Source organism: Pogona vitticeps, chromosome 5 (genome assembly GCF_051106095.1).
Source record: "Pogona vitticeps strain Pit_001003342236 chromosome 5, PviZW2.1, whole genome shotgun sequence".
Classification (NCBI taxonomy): Eukaryota; Metazoa; Chordata; class Lepidosauria; order Squamata; family Agamidae; genus Pogona; species Pogona vitticeps.
The window spans coordinates 61,703,500-61,715,682 of NC_135787.1; the positions used below are offsets into that span (position 1 = coordinate 61,703,500).

The 12,183-nt window shown below is 42.1% G+C and overlaps 1 protein-coding gene and 1 non-coding gene across 7 annotated transcripts in view; both read left to right on the top strand.

Annotated features, from left to right (window-relative positions):
* The window catches only part of SNX25 (sorting nexin 25), a 93,979-nt gene extending 83,767 nt beyond the window's left edge, over nucleotides 1-10,212 (top strand). For all 6 annotated transcript variants that reach the window (XM_020802553.3, XM_078393912.1, XM_078393913.1 and 3 more), the window contains 4 exons: nucleotides 3,313-3,379; nucleotides 5,659-5,840; nucleotides 8,421-8,521; nucleotides 9,624-10,212. In XM_020802553.3, coding sequence (XP_020658212.3) covers nucleotides 3,313-3,379; nucleotides 5,659-5,840; nucleotides 8,421-8,521; nucleotides 9,624-9,704 — 431 coding nt within the window. In that variant the 3' untranslated portion in view covers nucleotides 9,705-10,212. The remainder of the gene's footprint in view (nucleotides 1-3,312; nucleotides 3,380-5,658; nucleotides 5,841-8,420; nucleotides 8,522-9,623) is intronic.
* Nucleotides 10,213-10,830: 618 nt separating this feature from the next.
* Nucleotides 10,831-10,902, top strand: TRNAE-UUC (transfer RNA glutamic acid (anticodon UUC)). Its single transcript has one exon. It is a non-coding gene; the product is annotated as a tRNA-Glu (tRNA).
* The last annotated feature ends 1,281 nt before the right edge of the window (nucleotides 10,903-12,183 follow it).

A 12,183-nucleotide genomic window follows, 5' to 3' on the forward strand; every position in this document is an offset into this window, starting at 1 on the left:
CATATGCAATAATAAAAACACAAATAAACATATGGCTTCTGTGGCAGAGAGCATAAAAGGAACACACGTACTCTTATCTATCTTACCTATTTTCTGACATATCTATAAAATGTAAATATATTAACACTTTTTTTGTCCTTCTTTATGGAGGTTCTCAAAGCAGCAGATTCCATAGTCAGAACTGAAATACAGCCTACACCACTAAAATCATAAAATACATTGTAAGGGTTAGCTTATAAAGTTTTAAAGAATGTGGTCATTGCTTAATGCTGCTGGCAAAAGTTGGTTTGTAAATAAATTATTTTAATTTGTGAAAGCATTACTTTTCAAACCTCATGGCCTGAATCCAGTTGCTCATCTCAGCTAAGACTGGACACACTGAATCAACTGAGTAATGAACCAACACTTAATACAAATGCCATTGATTCAATGGGCTACCAATTGAATTCAGGCCAATAAAAGTATTTTTTAAAACATACTCCACAATAGCAGCTTCAAAGAAGTTTTTAAAAATCACATTTAACAATAGTTAACAGCCTAAAGAGCAAAAAACATAAAAGCTTGATAAAAAAAACAGAACTCTGATAAAAAGAATAGTAAGTGAGGCATCCAACCAGCAGGCGGAACTATTCCGTATAGTACGTGACCTATCCGGAGTTGGCCCGGGAGATAGGCCTCCCCCTAGTCTTACCCCGGACCAATTTGCAGCATTTTTAAAATCCAAAGTGGAGGCCATCCGCCGGGATCTCGCTCCTTTTTTGAATACAGTGAGTCAAGTTGGGATGTCCAGCGCTCCGTCTTGCCCGGTGTCTTTTGACTCTTTTCAGCCCGTATCGCCCGACACTGTGGCCAGGACGCTTGATCGCTGTCGTGCCACCACCTCCTCTTTGGACCCCTGCCCGGCCTGGCTAATCAAGGCAGCCAGGCCCTCAACAACGGAATGGGCTACTGTAATAATTAATGGGTCTTTCCTTGAGGGTAGATTTCCCTCTGCCCTCAAGGAAACACTCATTAGGCCCATAAGAAAGAAACCCAGTTTGGCGGCGGACGAAATTGGCAACTATAGGCCCGTCGCCAATGTTTCTTTCTTAAGCAAGGTAGTCGAGAGGGTGGTGGCCGATCAGCTCCAGGCGTTCCTGGATGAAACAGATGCCCTGGATCCATTCCAGTCGGGCTTCAGGCCGCGCCATGGGACAGAAACGGCATTGGTCGCCCTGTGTGATGACTTATTGAGGGAGGCCGACAGGGGCAAAGTGTCTCTGTTGGTACTCCTCGATATCTCAGCGGCCTTTGATACCATTGACCATGGTATCCTCCTGGGGAGGCTCACCGAGTTGGGGATAGGTGGCCGGGCCTTTGCTTGGCTCCGTTCCTTCTTGGAGGACCGTCCCCAGAGAGTACAGCTTGGGGAGAATGTTTCGGCCCCGTGGTGCCTTAATTGTGGGGTCCCACAGGGGTCGATCATCTCCCCAATGCTGTTTAATATCTACATGAGGCCGCTGGGAGGGGTCATCAGGAGGTGTGGAGCGCAGTGCCATCAATATGCGGATGACACACAGCTCTACATCTCCTTTTTTCCAACTGCAGGAGATGCCGTTCTGTCCCTTCAGCGTTGCCTGGAGGCTGTACAGGAATGGATGCAGGAGAACGGGCTGAGGCTGAACCCGGACAAGACAGAGGTACTGAGGGTGGGCGCCCCCACACCTGGGGACATGGGAAACTCCCTCATTTTGGGGGGGGGTGACCCTGCCCGCCAGGGATGGGGTCCGTAGCTTGGGTGTCCATCTTGACCCGGCGCTCACCATGGAGACCCAGGTGGCGTCCGTGGTCCGTTCCGCTTTTTTCCATCTCAGGCGGATAGCCCAGCTGCGGCCCTACCTTGATGTGGGGTCTCTCACCACTCTGGTGCATGCGCTTGTAGTCTCGAGATTAGACCACTGTAATGCGCTCTACGTGGGGCTACCTTTGAGATTGCTGCGGAAACTACAGGTGGTGCAGAATGCGGCGGCCAGACTACTCAGTGGGCTGAGAAGATACCAACATATCTCCCCCACTCTGGCCGCATTGCATTGGCTGCCAATCCGATTCCGCATTGATTTCAAAGTGTTAACGCTTACTTACAAAGCCCTAAACGGTTTAGGACCTCGATACTTGGCGGAACGCCTTCTCCCATCTAGATCTACCCGTGTCACTCGCGCGAGCCAGGAGATAAGGCTGAGGAGCCTAACGCCGAGAGAGGCCCGAAAGGAAAAGACCAGAATCCGGGCCTTCTCGGCGGTGGCTCCTCGCCTTTGGAACAACTTGCCCCCTGAGATTCGCGCGGCTCCCTCGCTGGGCATTTTTAAGAAACAACTAAAAACATTGATGTATAGGCGGGCCTTCCCAACAGAAAACCCTTGACGATCTTTTTTCTTATTCTGTTCTTTATTATTATTATTTTTTTATTTAAGTTTCTGCTGTAAAGTTTTAAAATTACATTGTTGTTTTTACTGTAAGCCGCCTAGAGTGGTCTAATATGATCAGATAGGCGGGATAGAAATAAAATAAATAAATAAATAAATAAATAATATAAATTCTTGGAATAAGCAGTTCATGTTTGTAGAAATGTATAATAAACCCCAAACAGAAAAATATGTATTATAGCATTTAAAAGACTAATAGATTTTATTTCTGTGTGAGATTTAGTGGATGAAAATCCATTTAGAATGCACAAAAATGTATATTAAAATTAACGTGTTAGTCTTTAAGGTGCCACAATATGTTTTTGTTTCATTCTTGTCACACATGTTGAACATAGCTACCTCTTTGAAAACTGCATACAGATAAACAGTTTTCAAGGGCAGCTGTAAGTAGAGCACATTAGCACAGTCCAACTGCAACTAATTCATCTGTCATCATGGCCAGGTCCAACAGGGACAGGTGCAGTTGGCACACTGCTCTGAACTAAATAAAAGCATCTAGCAAGAATACCAGTGTTCTGATTTTTTAAAGGAGGAGTTTAACTCCATCTAGAGCAGGCTGCCATTGTATCAGTGGACCAGTATATCTTTTGACTAATAGTCTGGATTTTGATTTAGTTGGGTCATCCTCATCTAATCCATCACTTAGTCCAGATCCTTTATGGCCTTCTCAGAATAAGATGGCAAGGAGATAATAGGCCTGAATATCCCCAGAAGTTCCACTTCACACACATGAATTCTCTCTCCCAGCAATTTTTGTAGCTTGATATAGGTGTTAAAGTGAATTTGAATAGGCCCTAACTGCATGCTTTGGAGTTCACTTGTGTGTGCTGCTTGCTTTTCTTTGTTTTAGTGTTTAAATGGGTGAGGAAGACACTAATTGCACTAGTTCAAATCACTTTTGGAAGAACCATCAACAAGTGAGTGTATTACACTTTCTATGCTTCTAGGAATGTTTTTTGGCTGCTTGATTGTTTAGAAACAAGTACATGTAAACTAAATGGAACGTCAATTTCACAAGTTCTATGTTGAAATTCTAGAAAAATGCTTCTTAGATTTTTCTGAACTCCTTTATGTGAAACATCCCATGTGATCTGCAGCTGAACAACAAAACAAATAAAATGATGAAATTTCTTACCAGATAATTCCAAAATTTCATGTGAGGAAAATTCTAATTTGTGATCTGTATGAACTTGCATAATTCTGGTTTTTCCTGGTTATGGGAGAATGTTTATGCACATTATTTTTAAGCTTTTGAGGTTGCAATCTTGTAGTCATTTACCTGGAAATAAATCCCACTGCACTCATGTATAGCATTGCACCATGAGACTTCACCAAGTATTAGGGATGGCGTAACTTACAATGGGTGCATAAATAAGAAAAAAAATCAGTCAGTTTCTGACTTCCAAGGCAGGGGAACTAGCTGGGCATGGCTAAGCTCTGTGGTACTGCCAAGCATTAGGGGTACTGGCGTTTCCTGAGAGGCACCCTGTATGAATCAGACCATTCTGTTCCATTTGTATTCATGAGCTGTACACCTCAAATGACCAGCCCACTCCCTGTGTTCATTTTTTTTCACTCCCCAGCCCAAGAGCCCCATATCCTCTTGGGCTGGGGAGGGGCACTTTATTTTCTTCTTCACTCCACTGACCAGTTTTTGGCACAGCAGTGAGATTTTATCAAAACCAGAAATGAATTGTAGTTACTTCAGGTACTGAGATCCCTAAGCCGAAAGCTGGATTTCCAAAAGATTTAGCAATGGATTTGCCAAGAACATGGCAAAATAGCTCCCCACATGCCCTGCAGGGTACAGGGGATATTTTTAAAAAAGCAAAAATGTGGTTTGGGAGTTAAATGCTGTCTATGTGCTACACTTTGCCCATCCCTGCTGCAACATGACAGAGTTGCTTGAAAACTAGCTTGGTGCTCTTCTGAATAAACTAAGCTTTGCATAACATCTGCTTCATTTTAATGTTTTAAATATGTTTACAGATATTTTTTGTTTTATGGGTGAATGTATTAACAGTGTATGGCCCAGAAAGAAATTCAGTTTTTGATACCAAAACATTTGATTAATTGGGAAGTTAATGAACTGGCTTTGAGAGCAAGGCACAACACCCAACTCTGACATCAAGTTAGTTGGTTTTCTGTGTTGCACATTACGTTACCTCAAGATTCTTGCTAGGCCAGGAGTACATTTCCTGTTTTTTTTTTTTCTATATCTAAAGGTAGCTTGCTTTCACCCTCTCTGAATGCTTTCCACTCACATTCCATTTTAGGATTGCAACACACACACACCTCAAGCCCAAATGGGCAGTGGTCATGTTGGCTGTGGGTTTATGGGAGTTATAGTTTTTAAAAAGGGAATGTTTCCTAAGTGCTGCTGCTGGCCTACTGGGAAGAAGAATCCTCTGCAAGTGAGGGGGAAAGAAGTGCATAGAAATACTACCACAGTAGCTGGTAAATTTCAGCACAAACTGTTACCTATTTGTAACAAACTGTTAACTATCGTTAAAACAACTCACTGTAACTAACATAAACTTCAGATCATGTGAATATACTGATGTTTGTAAACAGCATGTCTTCTAAATGAATGCCATGGAACGTTAGAAGTTAAATTTGTACTCCTTTTGGACCACAGTAAAGTAAGGTGATCCACCATCTCTTTTAAAGGTTTGATGAATGCAGAAAAGGGAAACAGTACAGGAAAATGGCAGCAGAGCCATTGATAGATTATCTTGAACCACTATACTGTTCACACGTACACAGTAGGTGAAAACCTACTGTTCTCAATCTACACCTGACAGATTAGAATTGCAATTGTAGATGAAGTTCAGAATGGAAGTACATCAACTTCAAAAATAAAAAAAGGAGAACAGCAAGCAAAAGATAAATGCAGTAATGGGAACAATGTTGTCTAGATTCTTGGTAATACAGTTAGCATGATAAGTATCTTGTGGACTAATGCACTGATACAGTCATGGCTTATGTTCATTCTTCTCCATATTGTAGGTATTGGAACTGTGGAGAAATAACTACATGCATACTATGATGTGCAGAAACCATCTGTATTGTCTGATACATACCAAATGTAGTTCCCTCTAGAATTTGGATGGTGGGTTAGATATGGCTAATTCTTAGTAGTCTAGAGTATATAATTGGTATTATGACTAATTCTTCTTGTCTTCTCTCTTTCAAGACAAATTCGTGACACTGTAAATTGGATCTTCAGTGAAGCAATGCTAGTTTACTATATTAATGTATTCCGGGATGCTTTTTGGCCAAATGGAAAATTGGCATCTAGCACAAAGGTCAGAAGTGAAGAACAAAGCCGAGAGACAAAACAGAAAGCACAGCAAAAATTACTTGAAAACATTCCAGGTGATCACATCATCTATTTAGTATTCTCACATTCAGAATGTAATCAGCTGAAAGAGATAATCATAAAGAATGTTTACCATATACATAGTACCCTAGGATCGTCAAAGAACTTCTTAGATAGAGCTAATACACAGTCGCGCAGTGGTTAAACTGCTGTACTGCAGCCAAAACAGTGCTCACGACCTGGGGTTCAGGTAGTGGGCTCAAGGTTGACTCAGCCTTCTATCCTTCAGGGGTTGGTAAAATGCGTACCCAGCTTGCTGGGGAGGCAGTGTGTAGCCTGCATAATTAAATTGTAAACCGCCCAGAGAATGCTTGAAGCGCTATGGGGCGGTATATAAGCAGCACACTTTTTTCTCAATATGCATACTTACGTTTAAGATACAACTTCACATACATGCCAGTTGCATATTCACCCTTTGTAGGGATTCTTTTTATCTGTCAAATGTTAATCCGTCTTGAGCAAGACTGGAATGTTTCCTTTCAAAATAAGTGAGGATCCCATTTTGCAAAAAGGGCAGAAGAGAGAATTTAAGGACTGTACATTCTGCATGTTTATTCACTGTTTCCAAATATAGAAAGTAGAAGGGCATAACATGCATACCAAACTAATCCTGAGGTTTATTATGTCTATCTGTCCTTTTTGAAAAAGGATAGGAAACAGGATGTGTTTCTCTTACACAAGGTGTCAGGAAATCTGTGTCCTTCCAGTTGTTAGACCTCAAAGATTCCAATTTTAGTTTGTTAGTCACTTTCGAATATGGTTTAAACCTTTGGGAAAGCTGATTTGTGATAGTAAATCATTGTCATAAAGGCCATTATTTAGTCCTTAAGTATGCAGTGTTGGTTTGAAGAGGGTGGTTGAGAGTTGAATGATTGAAATAGGGTTAATCCTGAAATTGTACCAGTAAAATTTCCATATGTTGCAAAATGGAACTAAGTTAATAATTTAAACTGCATAATGGGAAAAGCTTCCCCATTTTAAGGGGGGGGGAAGAATTTGAGAAACAGTTAATAGCATTGAAAGTGCATCTGAAGCAAAAGTTTCAATGATTAAGGTTGGACTCACTGCAAACCAAAAGCTGAGTGAAGACTGGAAACAGGTTCCACACTGCTATTGATTGAGCCATATCGATGTTATGCCTGCAGGAGTGTTTGTACAAGGCTTTGTTCTTCAGACTAGAGCTAGTTTTTTTTTCCTTTTGTGCTTTCTGTCCCTTTGTTTGTGCTCCCCCTTGTTCCTTAGTTGAACTCCCTTTCACCTGTGCTGATCCCCTTGCCCTCTACCAGAGCAGGGTTAAAGTATATAGGCTGAAATCCACTTGCCAGACGTTACACTGTGTGAGGCAGATGATGTCATCAGCCATAGCAGTTTATCAGAAATAAAAAATTAATCATTTTACTCCAACCTCCAAAAGCCTTCCCACAGTGAAAGGAATTCCTTGGGACATTTAAGAGGGATTTTTTTTCATTACTGAAAAATCACTGTGGCTAGTCATATCATCAGCCTTACATTATACAGTTGCATGGACAGGATGGACGGACAGACATATATAACTCTTTAAATCAGTGTCTCAAAAGGAATCTTTAATTGCACATTATGTGCTAAATCCAATTGGTAGTCTCAACTAGACCACTGAACCAGCAGGAATTTAGTACAGTGGTGCCTCGCAAGACGAAAATAATTCAATCTGCGAGACCTGTTGTCTTGTGAATTTTTTGTCTTGTGAGGCGCGTTTTCCCATAGGAATGCATTGAAATTTAATTAATGCATTCCTATGGGCCAAAAAACTCTGAAAAAGTCACTTACCAGGTAGGGAGCTGGGGAAGCAGCATCGGAGGACTGGTGCCCTTTTCCCCTGCCTTTTTCTGCTCAGAGGCTTGCCGAGCACCTATCGGAGGCAAGCCTCCGAATGGAAAAAGGCAGGGGAAAAGGGTGGGAAGGTCAAAAATTGTTCTGAGGAAGTCTTCAGAGGCTTCCCCTGCACCATCGGAGGTCTGCGGGGGGAGCTCTGAAAGTGGTGATCGCGGTTGCAGAGGACTCCCACCAATCCTCTGATGGTGCTGGGCAAGCCTCTGAATGGAAAAAGGCAGGGAAAAGGCAGGAAATTCAAAAATGGTGCTGGGGAAGTCTTCAGAGGCTTGCCCAGCACCATCAGAGGACTGCCGGGAGACCTCTGAAAGCGGCGATCACAGTTGCAGGGGACCCCACCAGTCCTCCAATGGTGCTTCCCCAGCTCCCTACCTGGTAAGTGACTTTTTCAGAGTTTTTTGGCCAATAGGAACGCATTAATTAAAATACAGTGCATTCCTATAGGAAAATGTACCTCGCAAGATGAAAATATCTTTGTCTTGCGGCACACCAAAAAACTCGCAAGATGCTATCATCTTGCGAGTTTTTTGTTGCCCGAGGCATTCATCTTGCAAGGTACCACTGTACTCCTTTAACAAGTTCCATTTATTCATTAAGTATACTGTAGTTGGGACGAATTGGCTATTGCTGTGAATTTTTATTTGCATTTCTTGTGCATGTTACCAAATATAAGTAATCAAAACCTCATTAAAAACATTTTTTTCCAGATACTCTCCAGAACCTTGTTGGGCAGCAAAATGCTCGTCATGGTGTAATCAAAGTATTCAACGCACTTCAAGAAACCAAGGCCAATAAGCATCTTCTTTATGTGAGTTGCTAGAATGCTACTTGAAACTTAGTGGGCATATTTACAACTTAAATTTACCTTCTTTTCTTAAGATTTTAGAATGTTTGGTGTTTATTCATGGAACTTACTCTTTGCTTCCAGCAATTGCTACTCTTTTATTTTTTACTGTTCTAGAATTATTTGCAGATACAGTGGTGCCTCGCACAGCGAGGTTAATCCGTCCCGGATTAACCCTCGTTGTGTGAAACATCGCTGAGCGGGGCAGAAAAGCCCATTGGAACGCATTAAACATCGTTTAATGCGTTCCAAATCGGCTGAAAACTCACCATTCAGCGATGCTTCCGGGGTCCGGCAGCCATTTTCGCGCCCTCCCCTCGCTGAATGAGGGCACGAAAATGGCTGCGATCAGCTGTTCCGCGGCTTCAAAATGGCCGCCGGAACAGCCGAAAGGGCCGGGCGCAGCGTTTTCGCGCCCTTGGTAAGCAAGGGGAGAGAGCGAAAACGCTGCGCGCAGCCATTTCGGCTGTTCCGGCAGCGTTTTCGCGCCCTCCCCTTGCTTACCAAGGGCGCGAAAACACTGCACCCGGCTCTTTCGGCTGTTCCGGCGGCCATTTTGAAACCGCGGAACAGCTGATCGGCGGGTCGCAAAGCGAAGGTCGGTAAGCGAACCGCTTACCGACCTTCGCTCTGCGATTTTCGCCCATTGGGGCCATTGCTGTGCGATCGCTCTATGAGGCGCTCGTTGTGCGAGGCACCACTGTATTATGTTACCTGAGATGGGTGAAGGAAATATCTGCATTGCCAATTCTGGAAGGAAGCTCATCTCATTCATCCAGCACTTGAGGAGGTTGTGACCTAGCTCGTAAAGTGCTGGTCTAGTGAAAACTGGTTCCATCCCTGCCCTAGCAAAGTGACTGGGGATTAAAACTAGGTCTTGACTACAGAGGTCTCATCTTCACTCCCTCTCCTCCTGCCCCATTTCTGTCTTCACAGAGTGGGGTTTCGAGGATGGAGCCTTTGCAGGCCAGAGTATGAATCCTACCAAGCTGGTCCCTCCCCTCTCTTAGGTTGTAATTGGGGGACAAAACATCCCTAAAATGTTAAACTTCTTCTTCTTTTCCAGGTGTTATTGGAATTGCTGCTAATTGAAATGTGCCCTGAGTTGCGCACTGATTTAGAACAGTTTAGAGCAGCTCAGGTCTGAATCTGCACAAGTGACTTTCTACAGAAATGTCTATTCTCAATAGTAGACATGAAACTTATTTCCCTCTTTTCCACAGAGGGCTGACTGAAGATTCCTGACAATTTTTTGAGTTGTTTTCCTTTGACTTTTACGGGACACAAACAAGACTTGAAAAAAATGGATGATGATAGGGTAGAATGCCAGCACCGTAATTTCTGGCTTTTATTTAACTTGTTATATGAATAACTGTTTGAAATGCAGATTGAAATGTAAATGTTAATATAACATGTAGGAACTATATAATATTTTAAACATTTATGAAAGGCATTTTGCTTTAGTAGTATATCAATAAGCATTGTACAGTTAATTTACTTGCGGAGGATAATGAATATTCCTCTACTTTCTTGTGTATTGAAGAGCCCTGTTGTGCAATATGTGTAAAGATATTGTGTAAATTTTATTGTTTTTATTTTTACCAAAGATTTACCATAGTTTGGAGCCTTTGTAAGCAATAAATAATAAAACTGAATGGCAGTACTTCATAATTAAGCTACACTTACCTTATAGCTTGCCAACGGGTCTGAATGCACCTTTCAGAGAGAATTGCATTGATCGTTCTCAGCAAGGATAGAACTTAATATTATTCTGAAACACAGTGCAAATGATCCACAATACGAAACACAGAACTTTAATATTATTCTGAAACACAGTGCAAATAATATATAAGCACTATATGAATGATTTGTGTTGCTGATAGGACTAAAATTCAGATAAATCACTTCTCTTTCCATTTGATATTATCAAGCGTGGTTTTCTTTAATGTGTTGCTTTTTAAAGAGCTCTTAAATCAATATTTAATTGTAAGCTAAGATTGCTGGTTCATAACTTTAAAAAGCCAGACTAGAGTGACTTGCAGTTGTTGAAAGATGGGTGTTTTCTCAAACTTAATTTATAACGTGGTGCTACTAGAGAACATGATATTGCTTCTAGGACCTGTATATCTGAATAATCATATGATAACCCTTACTATAAGTGGTCCTGCAAATATCTTTTTTCATTTTCTGCACTACCCAAGCAAGAGACCACTTAGTACCGTTTCCCCGAAAATAAGACCTAACTTGAAAATAAGCCCTAGTATGATTTTTCATCCCATATGGTCTAGCGGTTAGGATTCCTGGTTTTCACCCAGGCGGCCCGGGTTCAACTCCCGGTATGGGAACGATGACATTTGCCAGACGTGGTGGCGCTGCGGGCTGAACTGCAGAAGCCTGTGCTGCAGGGTCAGAAGACCAAGCAGTCGTAAGATCGAATCCACGCGACGGAGTGAGCGCCCGTCACTTATCCCAGCTCCCGCCAACCTAGCGTTTCGAAAGCATGCAAATGCAAGTAGATAAATAGGGACCACCTCAGTGGGAAGGTAAACAGTGTTCCGTGTCTAAGTCGCACTGGCCATGTGACCACGGAAGATTGTCTTCGGACAAACGCTGGCTCTATGGCTTGGAAACGGGGATGAGCACCGCCCCCTAGAGTCGAACACGACTGGACAAAAATTGTCAAGGGGAACCTTTACCTTTATGATTTTTCAGGATGCTCGTAATATAAGCCCTACCCCAAAAATAAGCTCTAGTTAAGTGAAACCCCGCCCTCCACCATTGTGCTGCAACCAGAAGAAGATGACATGACTGTAAAATAAAACATCCCCTGAAAATAAGCCCTAATGCGTTTTTAGGAGCAAAAATTAATATAAGACCCTGTCTTATTTTAGGGGAAACACAGTACCAGTACTCTCCATGGTCACAGCTGATGTGTGTATGACGGGTTTATTTTAAATCTTACATCATTTTCTGAGAAGAAACCTTCCATTTTGCATAATAAGAAGGCCTGTGATGATAAAATTCCACAAGAGTGTTACAATGCAGAGCTCGGGAACATTAGAATAATCCTCTTAATTTGATATGGTACAGTATATCCCTCAAGGACAGGCAAAGGCTCTTAACCTTTCTCTGATACAACACCAAAAGCTCTGTGTCAAGTACAGAGGAGGGAATGATAAAGCGGTTGCTATGAGGGATGGGATTTTTGTTTGTAAATGAAATGCTCCAAACATGAATGTAGTTTTAGAGCAGGTAGTCATGTTAGTCTGCACTGGCATATCAGACCCAAAAGAAAAAATATATATTTGAAAAAGGATCTCTTCCTTGTAATTTGTCTTCTTCTGGTGGTTACAGTTGATGAAAGAGAGCCTATTGAACACAATTGATACTTCTTTACAAAAGAGGAGTATACAAAAGTTGTGTACTACTTTTTGTGTTTCCTCTTTGTCTGTCAAATAGCCTGATAATTTTTTCACCCAATAGTGTTGTGAGGGCTGCTGTCAGCAGCTAATCAGAAGGACCAGGAGATGTGTGAATTTTGAATTTATATAAGGCCTGGAAACCAACAAGCAACAATATTTTCTTCAGTTGTTCCTTATGGAATTATTGTGTGTGGAGCTCCTGGT